Raw genomic sequence first — 27,995 nt, forward strand, 5'->3', positions numbered from 1 at the left:
GGCCGCTGTCCTCCAGACTCAGGTGCTCGCGGGGGTCCACTGGGCCCAGGAGCTTTTAGGACACAGCCAGCTGACGTGACCCTGGCCCAAGGGGCTGACATTCTAGCGGAGAGACTGGGAGTCAGTAAAATACACACGTGGACTCCATGGTGCTGGACGTGGTAGCAGCTCAGGGCACAGCAAGCCGGCGGAGGTGGGGAGGGGCCGGCAGCCGATGGCGTCGCCCCCAGTGCACGCGTGAGGGGACTCGGGAACACAGGTCCCCAGCCAGTGCGTGCCCCCGGGGGGCCCTCCCCAGCCCGGGCCCTGTGGCAGGCACCGTGCCTGGCGCCCATTGGCCCACGTTGGACCGGCCGCAGTGCCGCCCTGCCAGCCCCCTCTGCCGTCAGCTCCGGGAACCTCGCCTGCCTGCCGGCTCCACCCCACGCTCGGGCTGCCCCGCGTGACGCAGCCACCGGGCAGAGCCTGGCAAGAGAGGGGAGGCTGGCAGGCAGCAGGTGTGGGGACAGGTGTCCCCCCCCGCGGGAGGGCCTTGAGAGGCGCTCTCGGGTCTGAGCTCCGGAACCCTCTCCAGGCCAGCCCCTGCCACCGGCCACTGTGAGTGCAGGGTCTGTGGGCAACTTCTTAGGAAGGACGTTCTGGGCTCGAAGCCCTTTGAAAACCTCTGGGCTGGAATGAGAAGGCCTCCCCGTCCAGGGAGGCTCAGGCTGTGCACAGGCTGCCCGGCCCGGCACTCGGGGGGCTGGGTGCCGGCAGAGGGCACCAGGGCCAGCGGAGAGGCGGCAGGCTTCCCCAGGCGGCGGTAGGACCAGGGACGCCCAGGGGCCACTGGGGGCAGTTCCCAGGAGCGTCCTCTCCTCTAACGTTCACCGTCAGGGAAATGGGCATCCATCCATCTTGGTCACGGTCACAGCTCCAGAGCCGGGCCCTCAGTAACATAAACAACACAACAGTGATGCGGGGAGCTTGGCCGCAGGACGGGCGCGGGCTGGGGTGGCATCTCAGCCGGGAGATGGGGCTGGGAGGCTGGGAGAGGCGTTCACCGTCCAAGGGCGGCAGCCGGCGCTGGGCTCCAGCAGGTCGTGGCCCTGCGGGAACCAGAGCCTGGCTCGGCCATGGTGTCCGCTTCCCCCCACGAGGCCAGAGATCCCAGGCCATACGTGACATCTGGTATTTAACCTGCAACGGCCAGTCCCCGTTTTCATGTGTGCCCTCAGCTCACAGCTCCCCGGCCCCTCCAGCTTCCTCTCCCAATTCCGGTCCCTCCTGCGAGGGTCCAGGCCCTCCGAGGGGCTCTGTGGGGACGCCCAGGCTGGTGGAAACCCTCACCCAGCCCCGGAGAGCGCTTGGAGGATCAGCAGCTCAAGTGGCTTTGCTCCTGAGCCAGCGCTCATGTGCGCCCCAGGCTCCCTCGGCCCGTCTTCCCTGGAGGGCGCACGTCAGCTTGTTCCTTCCATCTAGGCTGTACTGCCTGCCTTGGGGCCGGCGTCCTGGGGCCGGGCCTGTGTGCAGGGCTGGCGTCGGGAGTGTTTCCTGCCCCGCTTAGCTCCGTTGCTGCCACCTGTGAAATGGGGACAGGATTGTGCTTGGGGTCCGGAGCGTCCGGCCTCTTGATGTGCCAGATTTGCTGTGAGTGAGGGCACACCGCCTGCACTGGGGTCGTGGCTTTGGGGTCAGAGGGATCTGGGCTTCACTCTCCTGTGCTACTTGCTGGCCGTGTGACCTCAGACAATCCCTTGACCTCTCCAATTGCTTTCCTCAACTGGAAGAGAGCAGAGGAAACGGACCGCACCCATTTTTACCCCAAGCTTTTTTAAGCATGTCCCCTTGACACTTTGTCCCCATGAGTCACAGGTGGGAGCCTGAGTCTTTCCAAAGGCGCCGTGGTCGCTGGTGACACCCAGGGTTAGGATCAAGCTCCGCCCCTTTTTGTTTCCTGATGTGGCATTCAGGTGTGGCCTGATCCAGGGGACAGGCCGGTGCCCCATGGCCCTGGGTCTCCTGGTCCTGGAGCCCCAGGCTGCGTGGGCCTGTCTGCCTTCTTCCTGCCCTGAAAGGCGGCACAGCTCAGAGAAAAGCCTGTCAGCAGCCAGGGTGGGAGTCTCGCCATGGCCTGGGCCTGGGCCTGGGCCTGGGAAACCAGCCCAGATGGGAGAAGCCGCACAGCTACAGCGGATGTGCGGGCCTCCTGCGGGCATCTGGCTGCCCACCGTGCACAGTCCCACAGCCCTCCCCATGCCCCAGGGCCCAGCCCCCCCTCCTCGCCTGTCCCCAGCCCCCCCTCCTCGGGGCCTTGTTGCCCCATCTATAAACAGGAATCAGGAACGGGCCACCAGGCTGGGGCCCAGAAGTGGGGGTGTTCCGGGGAGCTGATGGGAATTTGCTGTCTGCTGGCCGTCTCTCCCCAGGCCCCGTGCGCCCCCTCCCGCCGGGCCACGGGGGGTCACACGCGAGCAGGCCGTCTCTCCCCAGGCCCCGTGCGCCCCCTCCCGCCGGGTCACGGGGGGTCACACGCGAGCAGGGCCTGGGCGTCCACGCAGGCGAGCCCTCCCCTCCCAGCCCAGAGGCTCCGTGACCACGGAGCAGAAGGGAGGGTGGGCAGCCCCGGGCCTTGAGTGTCCAGACGGGCCCCCACAGCCTCGGTGGTGCCCACGCCGCGTGGTCGGGCTCGCGCCTCTCATACCACCCAGGAGGTGGTCTCCTGCGCCTGCCCGGGGGCCCTGTCCGGTGTATCCACGTGATGAGGGCTCTGCCCCGCCATGGGCAGCGGACCCCACAGCGTACCGGGGCCGGGGCACCCAGGCGGGCGGCTGCTGGTGGCTGCAGCTGTGTCCCGCTGCCGCGGCACTTGCCGTGGAGGCGAGGACGGTGGTCGCGCGGCGCCGCACCTGGGCTGCAGGAAGCCCCGTCACCGCTGAGAGCGGGCACTGGTGTCGTCTGTTTGGGGGATGGGTCCCCCCAGGCCCAGAGGGGCTGAGAGCCTGGTCAGGGTCGTGCAGGGACTGCAGCTTAGCCCAGCCGGACCCCTGCCAGCTTCCCGTGGTCACTGAGCACCCACCCTGCCGGGCCCTGCCCTTCGGCCCTGCACCTGTTGTGTCATGTGACCTTGCAACGGCCTGGGAGGTGGGCACCCTCATCCCCCACTTCACTTCACACAAGAGGAAGCCACGGGCAGGAAGGGACATGCCCTGGTACTGACCCAGGTCCTGGAGCCTCGGGGATGACGGGGGTCAGGCCTCATCCCCTGGCAGCTGGGTTACTAGGCGCTCCCTCCCCCTGCCAGGCATCTCAGTCCCAGAAGGGCAGGGACAGCCCTGCTGCTGAGAGCTGCAGGACAGACACCGCCTCCACCCCGTCCCCTTATCTCTCTGTCTTCCTAGGGCCTCAGCTGCCACCCAGTCAGGAGGGTCAAGTTGGGGGCAGGAAAACGGCTGGACTCGAGAGCTGGTGACCATGGGCAGGTCCCACCACCCTCGGTTCCGGACCGTGGGGGGCCCGGTGAGCTGCGTCTGCAGTGGGAGGGGCTGAGCCAGCATATGAGTAAGCGGGCCAAGGGGACAGCGAGGTGGCTCGCCCCGCCCCGCAGACCCCCACTGACCCCGCTGCCTGGTCTGCTGCATGACCTTGAGTGAGGCGCTCGCCCTCTCTGGGCCTGGTTCCAAGTTGGCGGAACCCCTCGGGGCCCACAGCCTCCCAGCCCGCCCTGCTCTGGGCCCAGGCCCTTGGAGACTTCTAGAACCCTGCTGGGGCGGGGCCTGCTCACCCCTGGGGTTTTCTCTCCCTCTCTCCTTTTTCTCTCCCTTTTTTGTGACTTTTATCAAAGGCAAACAGTGTGATCCTGAGATAGGGCCACTCCCGACAAAGCCAGGGCCAGCTGGCCCCTGGGAGCCGCAGGGTGGGGCCGGGCGGGATTGATGAGGCCGATTAGATAAGTGGGTGCTGGCAGTGACCCCAGGGTGGGCGCCCACACGCCGATCCCAGAGCCCACTGTCCAGGGCGGGGGCTGCCAGGCGGCTGGCCTTTGTACCCTGGAGGCCAATGGCCATTAGCACAGAGCCTGGCCCCTGGAAGGAGGGGCCAGCCGGCGGGGCGCAGGAGGCCTCCCTGAGCTCACCAACACTCCTGCAGACAGCAGGGCTACCCGGTCGGTCAGCGCTGCCAGCCCGCCTGCGGGGCCGTGGCTCAGTGAGCCTGGGGCCTAGGGTGTGGGCTCGGTGGGCCCCAGAGCCAGATGGTCCGGGTTGGAGCCCTAGATTGTGTCAGAAAGGAGCTCAGGGCCGGTGGGGTGAGTGCAGCCCTTGCGCAGCCTGGAGCGGGTCTCTCGAGCTCTCTGGGCCGCCCCTGTGGGAGGGGACGGGCAGATCAGAACCTCCTCACGGCTCGTTTTGCGTGTTATTGAAGGAGGGCGCCAAGGGCTCCAGGGAGTGGGGCAGAGCCAAGTCTGAGGGCAGCTCCGTGCAACCCTGGCGGGGCCGTAGGCCTCGGGACACCCGGGCGCCGGGGGAGAGGAAGCGCGGGGCCGGCCGCGCCGACCGACAGGCTGTCTCGACTCTTGCAGCCGCCAGCCCAGCAGGTGAACTGAGGCTCAGCGAGAGCCGGGCAGAGGCAGGACTCAGCCCGCTTGTTGACTGCAGACCCCATTTCTCCCAGCTGCCACCCCAGCTGCTGGGCTCCCAGGATGGGGTCCTAAGCCTGGCCTGGGGCGGCGATGCCCAGCCCTGCCTCCTTTCCCTGGCCCCTCGGGACGCCATCGAAGGGTTTTAAGACCTAAACAGGTGTTTAAATCACATAAATATGCAAAGGCTGAATTTTCTCGTCTGGATCCTCACAGATGCTTGGGGGTGAAGTTGAATCCCAGCGCGGCATATTTGCTCTGGAAATAACGTGTGTGGGGTTGTATGACAGAATAAATTAGTCTTTGTCCCAACGCTGTGCCTGTAGTGATGGCCCGACCCCCGTGGGGAGGTCCACCCAGGCAGTGCAGGGCCTGCCCCCCCCCCTCCAGAGGAGACCAGGCTGCGGATGGGGAAAGTGGGGGCAGAGCACGGAGAGTCAGCCCTGCAACGGGAGAGCGGGGGCTCGCCTGCCACCCCTCCCCTCCCCTCCAGCAGCCTCTCCCCGCCCTCTTCTCTGTCGCCTCCTGCCTATGACCAGAAAGACCCAGAAAAGGGTGTCAAGGCCCTGGCCATGAGCCTGCTGGGGCTCTGGTTCAAATCCTACCTGCCAGCTGTGTACCTTGGGCCAGTTGCTTAACCTCTCTGAGCCTCAGTCTCTCCCTCTGTACACCGGGGGGAATAACTTCAGCATGGCTGGGAGGAATCCCTGTGAATTATGCCAAGCGCTTGATTAAGGCTCGATAAACAGAAGCCAGGAATTGTGTTAGGACTGGGAGTTCCCAGGACAAATGGCATCACCCCTGCTGTCCAGCTGTGGGGACGGAGGCCATGGTACAGAGGTCAGGGAGGACTCGGCCAGGACCTCACCGGAGTTGGAGTCCTCTGTGCCCCACTCTGGAGCTGGGAGGAGGAAACAGAGACATGGGTCACAGGAGGCTACCAGGGCAGAGGACACCTCCACCTGGAAGTCCACCCTGACTGGCCCACCATTGGAGATGCTGCCGCCCATGTTTCCTGGGAGCCCTGAGGGCAGAGGCCATGCCTCCCTCAGCTCTGCCCCAGGTACCCACGTGGGGTTTTGTGAGTCCAGAGACTGGGTTCTGGCCCCACCTCTGGCCCGGGCTCGCAGTGTGGCTTGAGCACCCCTGGGCCTCCCTGGGCCCCAAGTTTCCTGTCAGTATGGTTGGGAGCTGACCATTTCCATGGCCACCACTGTCTAGATCCTCCAGCTCTTTCAGAGGCTGTTTAAAAATAGCTGTGTCTTCCTGTCTGTCACTCTCCCAGCCAGCTCCTGTCCTGAGCTCAGCATCTCCTGCCCCCAGCCCCTTCCTCACTCGTTCATACTTTCATTCATTCTCAGCCTTGAACTGAGCCCTCACCAGGTACCCAGTCTGTGAGGAGTAGGTGGCCTTGCCTCTCCTGACCTCGGTTCTTTGGGATACAGTTTTATTTCTGGTTGGGAGAGGGTCTCTGATAGGTGCTGACTGGGCTTTAACACCTGCTTGACTGTGCAAGGGGTTGGGCAGGAACTGGGAGCTGGAAATAGGTTATCCGAGTGGATGGATGTTGAACGTCACCAGGGCCACCATGGACAGTTGCACAGGTTGTGCACTGCACAAGGGCACTGAATGAGCTGGGGCTGAGATCCAGCCATGTTCCCGTCATGGAGCCAGGCATCTGCTATGGCCCTGCACCCACCCACATGGGGTACCCTGTCTAATGCCCAGCCTCTCAGGGACGGCCTCCCCTGGACCAGGGAGGGGGCTTCCAATGGTGACCACTGCCCGATCCTCAGCCCACAGCCCTCAGATCCCTGGCCTCCCTGCCTTTCCCAGGCCTCGACCATCCCCCAGCAAGCCCTGAGTGGTGGGTTCTGCCCCGTTGTGCAGAACGGCCGCCTTTATCAGGAGCCGTCCTCCCTCTGGTGGTGCGTGATACCCAGGAGATGGAGTGGCTGCCACGGGAAGCACCAGCCACGCTGTTATCTGGGAGCTGGGGCCGCCAGCCCTGGGGCACGATTAGGGGCCACGGCAGTTTGTCTGTGGTGCAGCGTGGGCGGGTGCGGGGGCTCACTGGCTCTGCCCCTTCCTCTGGGGGGCTACCAGGACTGGGGATGAGCTAGGGCCAGGGCTCTGAGAAAGGGGCCTCAGGACCCCACGGGTGCAGCGAGCCAGGGGCAGACTGGGGGCCTGGGGCTGCACCCCGCCCCGTCTCGCCCACAGGGTGACCTGGGCCAGCCGCCTCCGACCCTGCCGCGTCCTTTAGTCTGTGTGGGACTTGGCCCACACTGGGGAAGACTGAACTGAATTCCCCGCTCCTCCTCCCCCCAGGAAGGTGGGTGCTGGCCTCAGATGGATGGCACTGTCTGCTACTGGGGGCCCAGGCCTGACAAGCCAGGAACAGGCCCTGGACACTGAAAGGAAAACATGTGACGGCAACAGAGGGAGTCGTGGTCACTGTCACTGTCGTCTGTGGCCCCAGCGGCAGAACTGAAGTCCAGAGAGGGAGTGGGCCTCCCCGCTCTGGAGGGCCAAGTGTGGGCCGACCCCATGAGGCTTAGCGCAGGTCTGGCTGTCTGGACGGGCACCGGCCATGGTGTTGGGAAGCGGGATGATTCCGCCTTGACCCCACCGTCCTGAGGGGGGGATGGGAGGGGGCAGGTGGTACACGGCTTAGCCCACGGTGGGCTCCCCGCCAGCCTCAGAAGGAGAGCGTAGACCCGTCGGATGGCTGGCCAGACCATTTGGATGGCCAAGTGAGTGCCCAGCAAACCTGCCTTTAGACAGCCTCTCCCCACACACCCACGCCCTGGGGCCAGCTGGGCGGGGGACCAGAGACCCAGATATACCCAGGACAGCAGCGGCCCGGGCTCAGATCCTGGCATCCCACTGCCAGCTATGTGGCCTCTCGGGGCCTCAGTTTCCTCATCTGTATTGGGGGGGGGGGGGTGGGGACCAGGAGAGGGCCGACGTCATAGGGCCATTTGGGCAGGAACGGGTGACCACATGCCGGCTGGCACCCTGCAGGCCCAGGGGAGGGGGGGCGCCATGGGCAGAGCCCTGGCTGGGACCCTGGCATCCTGGGTGCACGGGTAGAGGACACGGCCCCTCGTGGGCAGGCTGCAGAGTGACACGGCCGGCCTCTGTCCCCCTCACCGTGGGGCCGATAAAGGGCGCCGCCTCCTGGCCCCGTCCTGGTCCCCTGCCATCTTATCTGCCCTGGGGAAGACAAGGACCCAGTTAGAACATTGTAGCCTGGCCTCCTGGTGTATTTACACGTTATCTGTGCCATTAGGCCGGCAGTTATCTGATAATCGGGCCCATTAAGGCCACAGCCCGCCCGATCGGGGATCCAGGAAGCAGGGCCAATGCAGCAGCGCTTGCTCGGGGCCCAGGCCAGGCCACGTGAGGCCTCTGTGGGCCCAGGCAGCCCAGGTGGCACCCGAGGCACAAGGCGGCCCCGCCTTCCTGGGCAGAGGGCGTGTGGCCTGGGGAGGGACCGCCCTCTGAGGGCACGGCCACCATCATCCCATCGGCTGTGGGGACGCTAAGGCTCGAGATGGCAGGTAACGTGCCAGGTGTGCGTCTCCCAGGGTGGCCCAGGCAAATTCACACAACCTTGGTGCCGTGAAACATCAGAGATCTACTCTCTCACAGCTCTGGAGCCAGAAGTCCCGAATCAAGGCGTGGGCAGGGCTGCGTTCCCTCGGGGGCTCCAGATGCAGTGTCCCCCCCAGCTGTATCCCACCAGTGCCCGCCCCGTCTTCAAGTGGACTTCTTCCTGTGCCTCTTTTTTTCTGTGTGTCTCTTATGAGGACATTTGTCATTGGCTGTAGGGCCTACTGGATAATCCGATGGTCTCACCCTGAGATCCGATCTCAGTCACATCTGCAAATACCCTTTTTCCAAATAAGGGAACATTCCCAGGTTGCGGGCGGAGGTATCTTTCGGGGGCCGCCATCCAGCCCACCCCACAAGGTCACGTGGGTCGTGCGCTGAGGCCGGGCTGAACCTGGGAGCCCACCTGCAGACCCTGTGCGACCCCAAGGTCCCTCCCCGTGAGAAGGTCTGTGGCGGGGCTCCTGGCAGAGGCCGGGCTGTCCACGTCAGTGGAACCGACTCCTGCCGGTGGCCGGCCACAGATGCCGCTCCCCTAGCTGAGCCACAGGAGCCACAGCCCGGGCCACGCAAGCTGGCAGAGTCCGGGAGCTTGGCCCTGATCCCAGCACAGGTGGCCGCGGCCCGAGAGCCTTAGGCCCTCAGCCGGGTGACAGGCCGCTCGGACAGGCAGCCGCCGACCAAGGGCCTCGGCAGGAGTGGGGTCCAGACCTTTCCAGAGGGCAGGCGGGGGTCCTGCAGGGAGTGGTGCTGGCGCTACCCGAGCGCAGTCCGGCTGTGCCGAGGGCCTCGGCCGGCAGTGGGGGGGGAGGGGAGGAACACTTGGCTCCTAGCCTGGCTCCCCCCGCCGGGCCCTGTGCTGAGGTGCTAAGAGGACTGACTGGCTCAGTCCTCACCCCAACCACAGGGGTGGGAGGTGCGGGGTCCCTGTCTCAGAGACGGGAGCCACGGCCCAGCATTTCACAGCTGCCCGCACAGGCGTGCTCTGCGGATGCTGGGGCTCGAGCTGATGGGAAGGGGCTGGGCGGACCGTGTGGAGGGGACGGGAGGCGGTCTCGTGGGCGTCATCGTCCTCCACTCTGTGCCTGCCCCCACGTGAGGCGGTAGGGGTGAGCCGGCTCCGTGTGTGCGTCCTAGGCTGTGCAAGGCACACGCGTCCCAACGCAGCAGCCAGGGTCCCGCCGAGCGGTGCGCCCGCCTGCTCAGGTGCAGCTGCAGGCGCCCCCGCTGTCCTGTCTCTGCAGCCTGCCATCCCCAGAACAGGTCTCACTGCAGGGGCTGGCCTGGCCCCCAGGACCCGGCACCAGCTGCCATCCCCGTAACCTGGGCCAGGGCCACCCTCCCTCCTCTGCCCTCAGCCCCGCAACTGCTCCTGGTGGGGCGGGTGCCGCAGGATAGACTGGACTTGCGACGCGGACCTCCTCACACCTCTGACATCTCTCCCCGCAGATGAGCTGGAGCTGCTGCTGCAGGACGGACAGAGGTGCGTGCGGGCTCGGTGCAGCCTCGCCGAGGGCCTGTCCTGGGGCCCATTCCGCGGGAGCATCCAGACCAGAACCTCGTCCCCCGGGCAGGCGGAACCGGTAAGGAGCCCTGACCCCGGCCGCAGTGGCCAGGACAGTGTCTGGCCCAGGGCACAGGCCCCTTCAGCCCCCTGAGCCAGGCCCGGGCTAGACTCTCGTGCAGGAGCAACTGCCACTCCACGTGAAATGTGTCAGGAGATGGAGCAGGGAGGAGTTAACTGCCTGGGAGCACGGGGAGGGCTGCCTGGAGGAGGTGATGTGGGGCCTAGGGACCTTGGGGTGACACACTGAGGGCTGCCTGGAGGAGGTGATGCAGGGCCTATGGGACCTCGGGGTAACACAGGGAGGCCTGCCTAGAGGAGGGGTTCTTTCAGCAGGCCCTTAATGAATGAGTAGAAGTTGGCGAGGCAGAGAAAGAGAAGGGCGTTCAAGGGAAGGAAGCAATAAGGAACGAAGTGGTGGGACTGGACCTGGCCTGTGGCCTGTGGCTGGGGAAGCAGGCAGGGACTGCGTCCTGGCACTGGGCTTCACGGGTGGGGCCACCCCTCGTGGTAAGCGAGGTGGTTTTCTGGATACTTGGGGGCAGCTGCAACCAAGGGTGAGATATTCGTTGCGTTTCCGTGCCTGTGGGCCCCCAGGTGACAGGGAGAGGGCGCTGCCTCAGCGTCTCTAGCGCGTGCTAATGACCACTGGGCTGTCATTTGTCTCAGGGCTACTGCTGAGCTGCCTTCAGTTTATGGCAAGTCGGTGTGGCGTTTTCTTGCAAAGGGTACAAATGCTTATTTTAAAATACCGTTTTGGTTAAGAAAGGGCGTTGATGTATGGGAAGCAAGTAAGTGTGGGGCAGTGGAATGGGCACATACGGCGTGGTGGGAACCGGGAGGGGCCTGTGCTTGATGAGAGTTCAGGAAGCACCTCCTAGCCATGGTGACGCTTGCCTGGGAGGCCGGACAGCACCCGGGTTGGTCCCCTCAGGCCCAGGCTCAGGTGCCCCAAATGTGCAGGCACAGCCATGGCCTGGGCCCTTCTGATTCCTAATGTGGCATTCAGGTGTGGCTGGATCCAGGGTACACACTGCTGGCAGGTGCCCTGTGATGCTGGGCCTCGTGGGCCTCTGATGGGCCTTCAGTGGCAGTGGTGGGGCTGTGTGTGTGGGGCTTCCCCCCAGCCCTGCGCCTGGAGGCCAAATGCTGCCTTAACAGCTCTGACCAGCTCCAACCCGGCAGAGCCCCCGTCTCTCTGCCAAGGAAACCAGGGCCCCAGGAACTTGGCCTGCAGCAGGGCTGGTAGAGAGCCGTGGGCAGGACCCCCAGCTGCAGCCCTCGGACTGCCGCTCACAGCCCCCACCCACTCCCGTGTGCGGCGAAGCCTGGGCTGTGGGTCACGCTGCCTCAGAACCTCAGAGCTGGGGCCCGGGCCTCGGGAGATTGGAGACGTCTCAGCTGAGGCCCCTGGGCTGCCTATGCCGCCTGTCCCAGCTGAGTGGCCAGGTTCAGAGGGGCGGTGCTCACCCAGGCCACTCAGCGAGGGGGTGGGAGGCGGCCCAGGACCGAGGGCCCCCACTTTCAAGGCCAGGCCATCCCCATGGCACAGGGTCCAGGTCCTGGGGTCTCCTACCCTGTGGCCATTTTGCCGTGTGCCCCCAGGCAGGCCCCCACCTCTCTGAGCTTCTGTCTCCTCAGCCTTTGGGACCTCAGGGGGGACACAGGGGAGCCCTGAAGGGTCCTTGAGGCCCGAGCCTGAGGACCCTGCGACCTCCCCGCAGAGGAGAGGGTGGGCAGAGCAGCAGCTCCTCTGTGACGTGGCGGCCTCCCAGGGCAGCCGGGCGGGTTAAATGCAGTGATCCACACGTGGCGCTTACCACAGGGCGTGGCTCGGCAGGCAGCGTGGCCAGCAGCCCTGCGGGAGGGATGACCCTCTTGCCCCGTGGCCCCGAGCAGGGAGGCAGCAGTAGGAGCTCCAATGTGGATTTCAGCCCCTTGGAAGGAGCCACATTTTGGCTCCACTGTGTGACCGAGGCTGTGGTATTTACAGGAGTCCCTATAGGCAGTGAGCTCCCCGTCACTGGAGGTGTACAAGCAGCAGCTGACTCTTGAGAGAGAGGGTAGGCCGTTGGGGGGAGTTAATAGGAGCTCCGTGACTCTCATGTCTGAACTCTCAGAGAACAGCCGTAAGCAGTGATGGGACAGAGGCGGGATGGCTGAGGACTGGGAAGCTCAGTGTGTCCTGAGCAGGGCCTGCACCTCTCCTCCGCTCCCTCCTTGGGGACAGTCAACCCCTTCCAAAATGGACAGGTGCGTGTTCCCGACACACTGTTGTGCGCCCATCCTTATACTCGGCCCCTCATTTTCTCCACCCCCCGTGAGGCAGGTACTGCTGTTCCCATTTCCCAGATGAGGAAACTGAGGCTCCAAGAGGTTAGGTAACTTGCCAAAGTCATCAGGACCAAATAGCAGAGGGGAAATCACTATTTTCCTAACCACAGAGACCCCTGCAGGACGGGGATGGGGGGCTGGAGATGTCCGCACCAGCCCTGGGATCCCCACCACACCCCCACCGCCAGGCCCTCCCCTCCCGCCTGCAGCCTCCTCTCCGGGGGTTTTGTCCTCCTTGGGCCCAGGGCGCAGGTCAGCCTGGGGAGACTTGGCTGAGGTTGGAAACCCTCTCCAGGCGGAGAGATAATCCAGGGAGCGCGCCAGAGAAGCCGGCCTCTGAGGCTCGTGCAGAGGGGCCCAGGGAGGAAGGAGCCGCCTGCTCTTCCCTGCAGCTTTATCTCCTGCAGAATTAAATCCTTGATTAACCCTTATCTCCCCAGCAGGCGCTATCTCCGCCTTGGCGCCGAGTGTCCAGACACACGTACAAGATGATTGATTTTTAAAGATATGCGTGCCTTTCCGATACTTCATTTATTGTCTAAATATTTTCGCTAACATTTCAGCAGGCCCCTTATCGAGCTCAGCTGATGGGCCCCGGTTCTCTCCCCCGTGTACCTCCCGCCCCTGATCGTCCTGTCACCCGCCAGGCAGTTTGTCGTCGCTGTTTGGAGAGGGAAGTGGGAGAGGGGCGACGCTGGGGTGTGGCAACCCTTTCCCACTGGTCTCCTCAGGCCCAGGCTGCTTGCAGGCCAGAGGGGAGGCAAGGAGTCTCCCCTCACAGTCCCCGCACACACTGGGCGTCGGGGGTGGTACCCCAGAAAGGACACAGCACGCAGAGCCTGCCAGGAGTCGAGAATTGGTTCTGGCACCAACTTGCTGTGGGACCTCAAGGTCCCCTAGGATCCAGCTGTGGTTCCACCACAGAAACCCAGGGCTTGGAGGCGCAGCGGTTCTAAAACTTGTACTCAGATGCAGAAGAAATGTTCAGGATGGATGGATGGGTGGTGGGTGGATGTGTAGATGGATAAATGGATTGTATGTGGAGGGGTAGATGGTGGAGGGAGGGATGGATGGATAGACAGGTAGATGGAAGGTGGATGGGTGATGGTAGATGGATAGGTAAAGGTGGGTGGATGGTGGATGGATTGGTGAATGGTGGGTGGACGGGTAGATGGATGTGTGGACAGGAAGATGATAGATAGATGGGTAGAAGGTGGATGGACCAGTGGAAGATGGATGGATGGGTGAATGGTAGATGGACATGTAGATGGAGGAGAGATGGGTGGATGGAGAGATGGACAGGTAGATGGTAGTTGGATATATGTACAGGTAGATGTTGGATGGATGGGTGGGGACAGGTAGATGGATGGATGAGTAGAAGGTGGATGGTTGATGGAAGGGTGGATGGACAATTAGAAGGTGGAAGGATGGGTGAATGGTGGATAGATGGGTGGATGGTTGTGGAGGATCAGTTGAGTGGATATTGAATGGATGGTGGATGGACGAGTAGAAGTTGGATGGCCAGGTGGATGGGCAGGGGAGAAGGAGAAGGTGGCTGCATGGGTGGGTGAGTGGAGGTGTGGATGGATAAGTGGATGGCAGATAGACAGGTAGAAGGTGGATGGACGGGGAGAAGGTGGATGGACAGTGGATGATAGAGGGATGGGTGGATGGTTGTGGAGAGGCAGTTGAGTGGATATTGAATGGATAAATGGATGGTGGATGGACAGATAAATGGCGGATAGATGATGGACAGTAGATGGACAAGTAGCCGGTGGATGGGTAGATGGATGGATGGACAGGTAGATAGATGCATGTACAGGTAGATGGTAAATGGAAGGTTGAATGCTAGATGGATGGGCAGAAGGTGCATGGATGGCTGGATGGTGGATGGACAGGTGGACGGTTGATGGAGGGGGGATGGTGGATGGGCGGGTAGAAGAAGGATGGTGGATGGATGAGTGGGTGGTAAATGGACGGGTGGATGGACAGTGGATGGTAGAGGGATGGTTGTGGAGGGGCAGTGAGTGGATATTGAATGGATAATGGATGGTGGATGGACGGGTAGAGGGTGGTTGGAAGGGTGTATGTGGATGGACAGGTGGATGGTGGATGGACAGGTGTGGTGGATGACGGGTAGATGGTTGGAGGGGTGAGTGAGTAGATATTGGATGGAAAAATGGTTGGTGGATGGACAGGTAGATGGTGCATGGACGGGGGCGGATGGATGGATCAATGGTGGACGGACAGAGAAAGTGGATGGATGTGTGGTGAGTGGATGGGTGGGTGAGTGGATGTGTGGGTGGATAAATGCATGGTGGATAGACGGGTAGAGGGTGGTTGGAAGGGTGGATGGTGGATGGACGGGTGGATGGATTGGTGGGTGAGTGGATATAGGATGGATACATGGATAGTAGATAGACTGGTAGATGGTGTAGGACGGGTGGATGGGTAGAAGGTCGTTGGACAGGCAGATGGTGGAAGCATGGGTGGATGGTGGATGGACAGGGGGTGGTGGACAGATGAGTGGATGTTGGATGGATGGGTAGAAGGTAGATAAACAGGTAGACAGTGGATGGACGGGTGGACGGATGGGAGGGTGAGTGGACACTGGATGGATAAATTAATGGTGGATGGATGGACAGGAGACGGTGGACTGATGGGTGGAAGGTAGAACGATGAGCAGAGATGGATGGATGGGTGGATGGGTGGGTTAGTGGATGTGTGGATGAATAAACGGATGGATGGTGGATGGATAAATGGAGAGTGGATTGCCGTGTGGATGGTAGGAGGAGGATGGACGGGTAGATGTGTGGATGGATAAATGGATGATAGACAGACAGGTAGATAGTGGATACATGGGTGATAGATGGTCAGGTGGGTGGACGGGTGGACAGACAGGTAGATGGTAGATGGAAGGTTGAATGCTAGATGGATGGTCAGAAGGTGCATGGATGGCGGGTGGACAGGGGGATGGACAGATGGGTGAGTGGATGTGTGCATGGATAAAGAATGGTGGATGGACGGGTGGATGGTGGATAGATGGCTGGATGGACAGGTGAAAGGTGAATGAACAGGTGTACAGTGGATTGATGGGTCGAAGGTGGATGGACGGGTGGATGGTGGATAGATAGGTGAGTCAGTGGATGTGCTGATGGGTTAATGGATGGTGGGTGAATGGGTAGAAGGTAGATGAAGGAGTAGATGGTGAATGGACAGATGGATGTTGGAAGGATGGGTGGATGGATGGGTGGATGAACGAATGGGCCCGCACTCACTCGGCCCATCCATCTGTCCAGTTGTCCCCCCATGGCTCACCCACTTTAGCCACGAGGCCACCGTGACATCAGTGAGAGCTGGGAGGTACCCCCCGGATGGCGAGCAGGGCAGCGGGTCTGAGCAGAAAGCCCCTGCCTGTGAGGCTGACGTGGGACCATCCAGGCCCAGCCGCCAGCTGACCCCCCGCAGATGGGCTCTGAGCGGCCCTCCACATGGGGCCCCTGCAAAGGCTGTCGTCAGCGGTCATCGCCTGGCAGAGCCAAACTCACAGCAGGATGACCCCGGGCCAGGGGGTGATGGGGCTCCAGTGCACGAGCCCGGTGCCCTCCTGGCGAGGCCCCTCTCCCTCTGCCTGTGAGAGGGAGTAATTCCCAAGGGAAGGCGCTCAGCCCAGGCATGGTGCAGTATGGGTCTTTCTTTGCCAGATGGGGCCATGCCTTGAGCTGCCCGTGTCGTGCTTCTCTTGCCTCGTCTGGTGCCAAGGGCGGAAAGCCATTGCCTCTGGCGATGGTGAGTGGGACGCAGGTGGGGGCTTCTCAGGACACGCTGAACGAGAGAGACGGGTGCAGGCCCCAATCAGAGCCCACCCTAGGTCTGCCCCAGCCCCGACCTCCGACCTCCCCTCGACGCTACTTCATGCGCTGCACGGCGAGTTTGGGAACAGCCTCAGATACGGCTGTTACAGCGGATGCGGTAGAGATAGGGTTTCTGATGGTTATCAGCGGGCACAGAACCCAGACACTGACCTCTTTGTTGGGGGAACAAGGAGGGTTCTCAGATGCACCCAGAGAATTTAAAGTGGCCGCCCGCTGTCCCGGGGCTGGGTGGGGCGGCCTGGAGTCAGGAGGGAGGGACAGGGCGACCCCCAGGGCTGAGGCAGGGTGGGGGCTAAGCTTCTTGCAGACGCCGCACCCGGCCTGTCTGGGGCAAGCTGGACCCAGACCCAGACCCAGCAGTGAGCCTGGGGCGCCGGTGGAGGGGAGGTGGCCGGCAGCACACACATCTCTGATCGTTTTAGGCTTGCACCCCGCTGCCCACGGGCAGGGCCAGGAAGGGAGCCTGCCTCGGCCCGGTGCCTTCAACCACCAGAGAAAAGGGCTTCTGTTCCAGGGCTGCTTGGAATTGGGGGTTGGGGGGAGAAAATAAATAATAGGGCAGGGGGGCGAGCTGTAGCCCTAGCGCACGGCAGGGTCCAGCTGCCCGGGACAGTGCGCGTTGCCGCCCTGCAGGGACGGGGACAGGGGCAGACTGGGCAGGGCCGTGCTCCTCTCCCCGGAGCCGTGGGGCGCCGGCTCCTGCACCCCTGGGGTGCATGCGCAGGCAGGGCGGCTGGAGATGGTGGACTCAGCCTGCCCCATTTAAGTGGGGGCCAGGGCCCCCCAGAGTGTTAAGGGCTGAGGAAACGAGGGTGAAGGGCCTGGTGGTCGTACGGCCTGGATCTCCTGGCCCCTCTCCTCCTGCAAGTCGGGCGCGCGGCGCAGGATGCAAGCCCCCTCCAGGTCCCCACGTCCCCGTCCCCTGCCCCTCAACCGCCCTCACGGGCACCCAGCCCGCCCAGGGCAGCCGCCAGGCGAGGGGCCGCTCCCAGCAGGAGGCACAGAGCCGGGAACACAGCGCTGCCGTCTCCCCTCCACTCGGACCGACGCGGAAGTTCAGGGGTTCTGCAGCGTCAGCAGAGCCGCGCGCGGGCGCTTTTATCATGCCGCGAACACGCCGCTCCCGGGAGTGATAAGCATTAAACCGACCGGGAGGCTGTCAGTCTCAGTTTGAGGGTTTAGAAATATTGGGACGAATAATTAGATTTCATATCGTTACCGCAGCACCCATCGGAGGATCAGGCAGATTAATTTTTTTCTCCCTCCTCCACTCATTAATATTCATTAGAGACTCAGGGAGACCCTGGCCTCCGCCTCTGTGCTGGCCCCGGTCAGGATAGCCGGGACGTGGGAGCCGCCGGTCAGTCGCTGCTGTGCCAGCCCCGCCCCCCAGCCTGCCCCCAGCTGTGGGTGACGGGGACCCCCAGCCCTGCAGCTAGCCGTCCGTTAAAGCGTGCTCCTTGGTGGAGACACTCGCCCCCCGTTGACAACCTGGCGGTTGCTGGCCTGCTGCCCCAGTGGATGTCAGCCTCCTGGGCCCGAAGGCACAGCCTCTGCCCGCTGTGTCCTGCTGGCCGAAGGGAATGGAGAAGCAAGGGTGGCGGGACTCCTGTTTGTCCTGTGTTTGTCACGTGACAGGAGGGCACTGTCTGAAAGGAGGGCTTCACACAGGCTTCGACTTCCCAGTGCCCCGGGGAGACTGAGTCAAAGAGGGATGTGACCCACCCCCAGAGCAGGTGGCAGCACAAGGACGGTCGAGGGAGCCCGCGGGCTCGGGGCATTGCCGTTTGCAGAGGTGCTGGGCCCAGGGAGGGCGGGCACGGTGCTGGCTATTGGGCACAGTCAGGGAGTCTGGACTGGACCCGATGCCCAGCTCTGGAGCCCACATGGTCCCTGCAGGCAAAGCCCAGTAAAGCCGTGGGCTTGGACCAGGCGGGGAGGTGCCCAGAACACGTCAGGGAACCTCCCATGTGTCACTTGCTCCAGCCATCCCATCACGGTAGCTTCCTGGCCAGGTGCCCCCATCCAGGTGATGGCAAGTGACACTGGTCCTTCAGTTAGAGGTTCTGATACACAGTTTGACTTAAAAGCTTTCACTTGCATAAAACAAAGAAAATACTCCCGACACGAATGTGCTGTGCCTTTCCACACGGCGCCAGTGGCGGAGCTTGGGGACCCCCCCCCCCCAGGAGAGGAGCCGTCCAGAACCCATCCAGCCCTGGGGCTGCAGCCTGAGGGGCGGCAGCGGTCATCACCCTAACTTTCTGCGGCCAGGCAGGGCCAGGGTCTGTACCTCATCGCCTCCGTGTGGCAAGGGCCAGCCCCCTCCCAGCACCAGGCCATGTTGGGACAGGGGACGTATGTTTGCAGTGCTGCCTGGGGAGGGTGGGGGAGGGCACCGGAAATCAGGCCACCCCCTCTGGGGGCCGCGGGCAGCCCCGAGTGAGAACCGAGCTCAGAGTGCTCTTCCGCTCTGGGCGCTGCAGAGGCCCGGCTCGCAGACCAGGCCGCCGGAGAGAGCGTGGCTGGGCGAGGGGCTGACCACAGTCTGCGAGCCGCAGGGAGGCCAGGTGCTGAGCCAGCCTCGGTGGGGGGGTCGTCTTGCTGCCCGCGACCTCAGGGGGCTGCTGGGCCCAGGCAGGTGGGGCGAGGCGTCTGCGGGCCCGCGTGCTGTGCGGCCGCTCCCACAGCTCACTCTGCAGGTCTCTGGGGGCCTGTGTGGGAGGAGCCTGCGCCCGGCCCAGTGCCCCACCAGGGAGGGGGCAGCAAGAACGGAGGTCCAGGTGTGCCTCCCCGCTCTGCCACTCACTGGCTGTGTGACCTTAGGCAAGTTGCTTCACCTCTCTGGGCCTCAGTTTCCAAGGGAAACCAGCACCTGACCCATGGCAGGCACTGGCTCCCTGCTGCATGCGTGTCGCCAGCACAGCGCTTGGCGCAGCCAAAGACAGGGAGCCCCCCGCCGCCCCGGCCAGCCTCTCTCCTGCTGACTGTGTCCGAGGGCATGACTGAGTCCTTGCTGACCCCCCTCCCCGCCCCCAGAGCCCGGCCCTGACCCTGCTGCTGGAGGACGAGGCCTGCTGGCTGAGGACGCTGCCCCGGGCCCTGACCGAGGCCGAAGCCAACTCGGAGATCTACAGGAAGGGTTGGTATCCTGGCGCTTCCCTCACTGCCTTCCGGAGGGTGGGGGTCCCGGCTCCGCCTGGGCCGGCCCTTAAAGGGAAACCAGCCTGCTTGGGCCGGGCCGAGGGGCTGGCCACCGCTGCCACCACACGCCCAGCGCCCCCGTTAATGCTCGCCTAGGGCTGGACAGGTGTCAGCCCCGGGGGTTGGGGAGAGCGGGCCCAGGCCAGGACTGCCCTCGGGGCCTCTGGGGGTGCCCGCTGGGCCAGGGCCCTGTGCAGCCTGGCTCCCTCCAGGAGGGGTCAGGAGGGCCATGTCCAAACCCAGCTGGGGGGCCTGGAACAGGTCCCCGCACCTTCTGGGGCCTCTGTTTTGTGAAGCCGAGGAAAGCTCTGCGCCCCACGTCCCTCCTGCATCCCTGCACCTTCCAGGAGTGGCCCTGGGAGGGCGGGGGACGCCCCCCCTCCATTACAGATGAAGCAGCTCAGGTCCCGGGGAGGATGTGGGGATAGACACGTGACAACTTCTACAGCCAAGCAAGAGCCATCCACTGCAGCGTGGCCACGGGAAATCCACCTCCTTCCTCTGGGTGGGGGGGGACTCCGCTTTGGTAGAATGTTCTGGGGGTGTCGCCCTCACCATCGCCTCCTGAACACACTGGACTAAATGTCCTGTGGGCAGCCTCGTTTCAGGACAGAGCCAAAGGCCACTGGAGGTGGGCAGGGGCAAGCTGGGCTGCTGCTCCAACACCCCCCCAGCCCCTCCCCAGCTGGGGGCCTCCAGGGCACAGCAGGGGTCAGAGCAGGTGCTGAGGTCAGCATCCGGGGACCTGAGCGTTCCATCTGACCTGCCGTTGACCCCGAGGACCTGGCTAGCACAGCACCCGTGTGCCTGTTTCCCCCTCTGTAGGGGGAGAGGACCCCGGCCCACCCTCCCTGCTTTGGGGTGCTGTGAGGGCCCAGGTTGGCAGCAGGTGACCAGCTGGGGGTTCGTACACCTGGCGGGGACGTGGCCCAGCTAGCACTGCCTGGCCCGCCCCCCCTGCTCGCCTGGTCAACAGGGTTCATCTGCCCAGGCAGGCAGCACAAGGGTCCCTGCGGTGCTGATGCCAGCCAGGTGGCCTGGTCCCGTGGGGCCTGCGCCTCTGCGCCGGACGCTGGAGGTGGCCGGACTTGCAGGCAGCTCAGCCCGGGTCCTGTTGGCCAAGGCTGCCCCCCGCAGGCCACCGTGGCAACAGCCGTGCTGGCTGAGTCGCGAGGAGCTGGGAGGCCTTTCTAGGGCGCGGGAGAGCGGCTCCCAGGCCCTCCCGGCTGCTCTGCTCCCCTCTCCCGGAAGAGGGCCCTCCCGCTCAGACGGGCACAGGCAGGGAGGCCCCAAGAGCAGGCAGAGCCGGGGCAACACCTAGTCGCCCGGAGGAGGCAGGCGCGCCACGGAAACCAGACGGCCACAGCTGCGAACCCGGGTGTGGCCTCTCCCCGGCCACCACGCCGGCTTCGGAACCCCCGTGCCTAAGCTGGGGCGGCGCGGAGGCATGGCCGTGGGGGCCTGGGGCTGCCAGCGCCCCGTCACAGACGCCCTCCCCCCGCAGATGGCGCCCTCTGGTGCAGGCTCACCAGGCCGGTGGCCGCGGGCGGGCGGCTCAGCGTGCTCCTCGCGGCCGAGCCCCACAGCGCCCCCCGCCAGCCTGCGAAGGAGGAGCCCGCGGAGCCCGAGGGCCTGGCCCCCTCCCCCGCCGCCGACATCCAGCTCCTGCCCCAGCAGGCCGGCATGGCGTCCATCCTCGCGACTGCAGTTGTCAACAGTGAGTAACCCGCTGCCGGCCCGCCCCCCACCCCAGGCTCAGGGCTGCAGGCGGTGCCCAGCTCAGGCTCTGCAAAGACCGGTCACCACTGCCACCTGAACAGAGGGCATGCGCCCCGGGGGCGTGCACGGGGGCCTGGCAGTGGGGTCCCAGGAGGGGCTCCAGGGTGCAGCCAGCGTGCAGCGGGCCACGTGGTGAGCTCACAGATGCTGACGGGGAGGCGGGTCTGCAGCAGAGCGGGCTTCTCACCACGGTGCCTCTGGCACACGCTCCGCGGGGTCCTGAGGGCCCTTCTAGACCACCAGCTGGAGAGGCCGCGCGGGGTGGGGGTGGAGTCTTGGATACATGCACCGTGGGGTGCCCAGCAGCAGCCCTGCCCTCGCCCACTAGACGCTGGTACCATCCCCACCTCCCAGTTGTGAAGGACGTGGCCAAGTGTCCCCTGGGGCAGAGCCGCCAGTGAGGAGAGCTGGAGTGGAGGGACCACGTTTGTCACTCACTCCTCCCCACAAGCAGCGGAGGGTCTGAGAACCGACGAGATTCGCTCGTTTCTCAAATCCTTGTTCAACATCCACACCAAACTAAGCGGTCAAGGCACTGGGGTCACCGAGGTGGGGACAGCTGCCCGCCCTGAGGGCGCCACCACTCCAGGGGCGGGGGCAGCCTTACTAGGGGAGGCAGGCGGCCACAGGCACATCCACGAAGGAGGGCAGCGGCTGGGGTGCTCAAGAGACCCGCGCGCCAGGGAGAGCAGCTGAGCGGATGGCCCGGGCCCAGCGAGACGGCCACCGTGGCCAGAGCCAGACTCCGAGGGTGGCCCCGGACCAGGGCTGGGGTTCCTTCTCAGAGAAACGACCGCGGCAGGGGACTTTCAGGCAGCAAAGGGTACGACCCCATTTAGTTCTAAAATTGCATGGCTACTAGAGGGAGACTGTAGGGTTGTAAAATTGGGAGAAAAGTGACCTTTTTAAGCAGGTCAAACGTGATGACGGCTTTAAGCGGGTGGAGGCACCATGGCAGAGGCCAGAGGGGCACTGGAGTGAACAGGGCCTGCCGGGGGTCGGGGGGGGAGGCGGCAGCGCGAGGCTGGGGCTTCAGCATGGCCGCGGGGCGGACACTGTCCGTCCCATCGCAGTCAGGGTGGAGGGCCCGTTCTGAGCAGCCTGACCCGAGACGCCTGTTGGGCACTAAGTGGAGCCCAGGCGGCGACTGGGGGACACGTGCTGGGGCTCAGGGTGTGGTCAGAGTGGGGGAGCTCCGGGCAGGACGAGGCCCCAGGGGGAGACAGGACCTGCAGACACCAGAGCCAGGGGTGAGGGGAGGCGTCTGCCGATGGTCCGCCGTGGCCCGGCTGTGTTGAGACCAAGGGCAGGCAGCATGGAGGTCACCGTGACCCAAACACTGGCAGCCAAGTGAGGAGGGTGACACCAGAGGGGGTGGGGACAAGCACAGGCGGGCGGCCCGTCCCCAGAGCCTGCATGGAGGGACTGGGCCGGACAGGGCAAGGCCACTGCCCCAGGGAGGATGGGGTCCTGCAGGGGGGCTGAGAGAGTGGTGGTGAGCAAACGGGGGTCTTGTCTGAACGTTGAGGTTTCAGGAAAGAAGGGTGCTGGATGGAAGGGTCTCTCAGAGGCCAGGACGGCCACCCAACCAGGGCAGGGAATGGCATCGGGTGCCCGGGGGGCTGCCTCTGTCTCTTTTGGGGGTGGGGGGGCTGCAGGGAGCCCCGGGTGCTGGAGGGCTTCCTCTCAAGCCCGCCCAGGAGCAGCCTCTCTGGGCCTCGGTTTCCCTCCCCTTGGGTCTGATACTTTGTCTGTGAGGGCATGGTGGGCTAGACATTGTTTATACCAACCCCACATGGGCCTCTCCTACTGGTGGTCTAGAAGGGCTTTCAGAACCCGAGCTCCAAAGTCAATCAGACCTGGTTTAATTCTTGAGACTCCACCACTCTGGGCCTCAAAAAGTTGTCTCATGTGTGGAAGCAGTAAAGGTAATGCCGATCTTGAGGTGTCTGTGCAGGTTACCTGGGCTGCATCCACCCAGGACTTGGCCCGAGGTCAGCCCTGGGTTGGTGGGGTGACGGCCGTCCTTGCTGAGCTTTAGGGCTGCGGCTGCGGCCTACGCCGGCCTCCGAGGCTGCCTGTCCCTTCCCTATGCCGCAAGCAGCGGGACAGTCCCCAGCACTGGCCCTGCAGATACGAACAGAAGCCCACCGCTGGCCCCTCAGACCCGGATCCCAGCTCAAGGCCTCAGCTGATAGAGAACAGAGCTGCCTTGAGACCCCCAAATAAAAGGGAACTTGAAAACCAGAAATAAACAACACAGGAGGGAGAGTTAAGCCGGAAACACCGCAGGCACAGGGGCATGAGGAGTGCCCGCCTCACTTGACAGACAGGTACTAAATTCCTTAAAAGAGGCAGAAGGTGGAAACCTGGCAGCCCCCCCCGGGGGGCGGCAGGCAGACCACCTGTTCAGTAACTGCCAACCAACGGGCTGAAAAACACATCCTAACCTGCAGAAGTTAAAACCCCCAAAAGGTGTTCCAGGCCCCTCCATTCCATGTGAAGGTCAAGGTCGAGACCCAGAACAATGTCTCCCCGCTGCCCTGGGTTCAGCCAAGGGGTGGCCGGCCAAGGAGCAGGGACAGAAACAACAGAACATTCCTTATCATTCTGCTGAGAAGCGGAGGGCTGCTGAAGCACCCACCAGAGAATCCTCACCAGCTGGCAAATCCACCCCCACCATCCAAACCCCCATAAACTGCAAAGGTAGAGGCAGCCCACCTGGGTTCAATGTGGTGAATTCAGCAAGTTCTGACCAGTAACACAAAGAGCCATCAGATGTTTGGCGGGTAGGGGGAAGGGCGGTGCACCGGGCAGCTCCTCGTCCTCTGCAGCTCCTGGCCTCAGCCCCCTGCCCACCCAGAGCCACGCTCACCTCTCGCCCTCCTGCCCCAGTGCTTGGGGCTCAGGCACCCAGCCGCCCACACACCCGCTCACACGCACACACCTGTCTCCTCCTCCTCCTCCACGGGCACCCAGCTCCATGCCAGCCCGCGACTCCCATCGCCCCCACCAAGTCACAGAGACAATCAGGTCACGGACCCCAGCCTCGCTCCTTCCCTGGGCACCCCCAAGAGACCACAGTGTCTCCTTATGGGGCTCACTGTCGGGACGCAGCCCAGGGGCCATCCTGGGGGTCACTCACACCCCATCCACAAGTCCCCATGGCATCCTGGAGATCCGCAGAGAGGGGACACAGTTATCAAGGGACACCTGAGAAGGCAAAGCAGTGAAGAGGGACAGCCCAGGTCACAAACCCCACCCCACCCCCCCCACGCTGGAGGACGCTGGGGCACAGCCCTCGTGTTGTAGAGGGCCCACGGCCTGCCCCGGGTGGTAGGCAGCCGGCACTGCTGCCGGGGCACCACTCAGGCTGCGCCCGCCTCTCCCACCCGCAGAAGACGTCTTTCCCTGCAAGGACTGCGGCATCTGGTACCGCAGCGAGCGGAACCTACAAGCCCACCTCCTCTACTACTGCGCCAGCCGCCAGGGCACCAGTTCCCCCGCCGTGGCCGCCCCCGACGAGAAGCCCAAGGAGACCTACCCCAACGAGCGGGTCTGCCCCTTCCCCCAGTGCCGCAAAAGCTGCCCCAGCGCCAGCTCCCTGGAGATCCACATGCGCAGCCACAGCGGTGAGCCCCGCCCCCAACAGCGTGTCTCCCCACCCAAGCCATGCATGCTCACTGCACTTATCCTGGGGTTGCACAGCTGCCGTGGACGTGCCCGAGTGGCCCTCCCACCACGCCGAGCAGCCTCCCACAGGGCCCCAGGCCACGCGGCCCGCCTGCGATCAGCTGGGTGGTCGGCTGGGGGCTGGGCCCCCGCTGGGGTCCTAGGAGGCAGAGCTTAGGGGTCCTCCACACATGCCCGTGCCGTAGTCCTCGGCCAGCCAGGCTCCCTAACCGGGCCCCATGTTCCAGGAGAGCGCCCCTTCGTGTGTCTCATCTGCCTGTCCGCCTTCACCACCAAGGCCAACTGCGAGCGGCACCTCAAGGTGCACACAGACACGCTGACGGGTAAGCGGGGCCAGGAAGGGGGCGGTGGGGTATGTGGGGCGCAGCCACCGGCAGGGCTCTGACACCACAGCCCACCTGCAGGTGTCTGCCACAGCTGCGGCTTCATCTCCACCACAAGGGACATCCTCTACAGCCACCTGGTGACCAACCACATGGTCTGCCAGCCGGGCTCTAAGGTTGAGATCTATTCACCAGGGACTGGGCACCCCACTGCCAAGCTCCCCGCAGGTGAGCCCCTGGGGACCCTGAGGACTGGGAAGGGGGAGGCAGGCCCGGCCACGAGGGGTGGAGGGGTGGGGGGGGTGTCGGTTTCGGCCTCGACCCTCCACCACCTCTGCGCCCAGCCCAGCTCTCCCTTCCCGCCCTCCCCGGCTTCAGGTCTGGCCCAGGCAGGTCCTGCTCCAGCCCTTAAGTGTGGCCCCTGGGGTCTCCCCGCAGACAGTCTGGCCGGCTTCCAGCAGCACACGGCGCTGCACGGCCCTCTGGCCTCTGCAGACCTGGGCCTGGTGCCCGCCCCATCACCGGGACTGGAGAGGAAGGCCCTGGCAGAGGCCACCAACGGAGAGGCCAGAGCGGGCCCCCAGAACGGGGGCGGCGGCGAGACCCCGGCGACCCCCAGGAGCATCAAGGTGGAGGCGGCGGAGGAGCCCGAGGCGGAGCCAGGGCCCCCGGCCCTGTCGCGGACGCCGTCACCGCCCAGCGCCGGCCCCAGCCCCGTGCGCGTGAAGGCGGAGCTGTCCAGCCCCACACCCGGCTCCAGCCCAGGGCCCGGGGCGCTCTTCCCGCCACAGCTGCCCGCGGCGCCGCCGGCCTCCGAGATCCTGGCCAAGATGTCCGAGCTGGTGCACAGCCGGCTGCAGGCGGGCGCGGGGGTGGCCGCGCCGGCTGGCCTCTTCACGGGGGCCCCCAAGGGCGCTACGTGTTTCGACTGCGACATCACCTTCAACAACGTCAACAACTTCTATGTGCACAAGCGCCTGTACTGCTCCGGCCGCCGCCCGCCCGACGACACGCCCCCCACCCGCCGGCCCAAGGCGGCCCCCGCCCCGCCGCGCGCGCCCCCCGCCCCGCCGCCCGCCGAGGCCGACGAGCCGCGCTCGCCGCCGGGCCCCGGGGCGCGCGAGGACGAGGCGGGGGGCGCGGCTACGCCCGAGGCCGAGGCCGAGGCGGGCGGCCGGGGCAGCGAAGGCAGCCCGAGCCCGGGCAGCGGGGCAGACGAGGACGACGACCCCCGCCGGACGCTGTGCGAGGCCTGCAACATCCGCTTCAGCCGCCACGAGACCTATACGGTGCACAAGCGGTACTACTGCGCCTCTCGCCACGACCCGCCGCCGCGCCGGCCCCCGCCCGCCGGAACCACCGGGACCTCCGGGACCCCCGCGCCCGCTGCGCCGCCCGTGCGCACGCGCAGGCGCCGCAAGCTCTACGAGCTGCACGTGGCCAGACCCGCCCCACCCCCGGTCGGACCCGCCCCGTCCCCGCTCGGACCTGCCCAGCCCGTCGCGCCAGGCCACGCCCCCACGCCGCCTGCGTCGCCGGCGCCGCGGCCCGGAAGCGGAAATGGAGGCGGAAGCGGCCCAGACCCGGCGGAAGGCCCTATCGACCTGAGCAAAAAGCCGCGGCGCCAGGCTCCCGCCGCCGCCCCTGGCCCTCCGCCTGGCCTACCGGCCCTGGCCGACTACCACGAGTGCACAGCCTGCCGCGTGAGCTTCCATAGCCTCGAGGCGTACCTGGCGCACAAGAAGTTCTCGTGCCCCTCCGCCCCGCGCCGCCTGCGCGCCACCCCCGAGGACCCGCCCGCCGTTGTCTGCCCCTACTGTCCCCCGAACGGCGTCGTGCGCGGCGACCTCATCGAGCACTTCCGCCTGGCGCACGGCCTGCTGCTGGGCAAGCCCCCGGCCGGCTCTGGCCCTGGCGCCGAGGCCCGGACGCCCTCGCCCGCCGCCCCCCGCGACGGCCTCAACGGCCAGGACCACTGGGAGCCGCCCGCCGGCAGCCCCCGGCCCGGCCCGCCCCCGGCCACGTCCCCCGAGGCCGTGCCGGCGCCCCCCTCCCACTCGGACAAGGGCGTGCAGACCCCCAGCCAGGGGACGCCGGCCTCCGTGCCCAACGGCAACCACAGGTACTGCCGCCTGTGCAACATCAGGTTCAGCAGCCTGTCCACGTTCATCGCCCACAAGAAGTATTACTGCTCCTCGCACGCGGCCGAGCACGTGAAGTGAGCGCCCGGCGCTGCTGCCCTGCAGGGGGACCCGGGACGCTCCGGCCACAGACCTCGTCAGAGAGGCTGCAGGGGGCAGCGCCCGCCTGGACCTTGGCACTTAATAAAGAAGTTCAGTTTGCTGAGCACGGTGGTGGAGCAGTCTAGTTCTCTGAGCAGCGGGGCCCCGCGGGGAGGGCACAGGCAGGGCCAGCACCACCTGTGAGTACACACAGGACACTGCAGGCCGGAGTCACACACTGGCCCTAAGAGCTGCATCTCGCCCTGCACCCGGGGCTGATGGCACTGCTCTGGGCCCCCTTGGGGCACGGGGAGAGCAGGCACTGCCCTTCTGGTCCACTGCTGCTGCCCTCCAGGAGCCAGCCAGAAGCTCTGGTTTGGTCACCAGACACCAAACGGAAGAGCTTAATCCTGGCCAGCGGACAGCTCTTCCACCTGCTGAGTCCTGAGGCCTGGATGTCACCTGTCCAGTCACGGGCCACCAAGGAACCCAGGGAGGGGAGCATGTTGGGGAGGATGAAGCCCTGCGGCTGCCGAGGCTGATGGGGGGGGGGGGGGCGGGGGAGAAAGTGAGCTGCTGACAGGCACTGGGGCGCTGCCGAGGCTGATGGGGGGTGGGGAGAAGGAAGCGTGAGCCGCGGACAGGCACTGGGGGCCACACCACCCCCAGTCTGCCCTGCTGCTACTGCTGACCATGACCTGGGCCAAACCCAAGCAAGAGGAGTCCAACTGTGGTCTTGGCACTTGGCAGCTGGGGGGCTGTGGGCAT

At 65.0% G+C, this 27,995-nt stretch overlaps 1 protein-coding gene across 1 annotated transcript in view; it reads left to right on the plus strand.

Annotated features, from left to right (window-relative positions):
* Nucleotides 1-27,352, plus strand: part of ZFPM1 (zinc finger protein, FOG family member 1) — a 43,199-nt gene extending 15,847 nt beyond the window's left edge. Inside the window, exons 4-10 of the mRNA XM_059905007.1 lie at nt 9,683-9,816; nt 19,046-19,148; nt 20,715-20,927; nt 24,388-24,621; nt 24,910-25,005; nt 25,087-25,233; nt 25,444-27,352. Of these exons, the coding sequence (XP_059760990.1) occupies nt 9,683-9,816; nt 19,046-19,148; nt 20,715-20,927; nt 24,388-24,621; nt 24,910-25,005; nt 25,087-25,233; nt 25,444-27,227 (2,711 nt within the window). The 3' untranslated portion in view covers nt 27,228-27,352. The remainder of the gene's footprint in view (nt 1-9,682; nt 9,817-19,045; nt 19,149-20,714; nt 20,928-24,387; nt 24,622-24,909; nt 25,006-25,086; nt 25,234-25,443) is intronic.
* Nucleotides 27,353-27,995: the final 643 nt, after the last annotated feature.

The sequence above is a fragment of the Balaenoptera ricei genome, chromosome 19, assembly GCF_028023285.1.
Source record: "Balaenoptera ricei isolate mBalRic1 chromosome 19, mBalRic1.hap2, whole genome shotgun sequence".
Taxonomy (NCBI): Eukaryota; Metazoa; Chordata; class Mammalia; order Artiodactyla; family Balaenopteridae; genus Balaenoptera; species Balaenoptera ricei.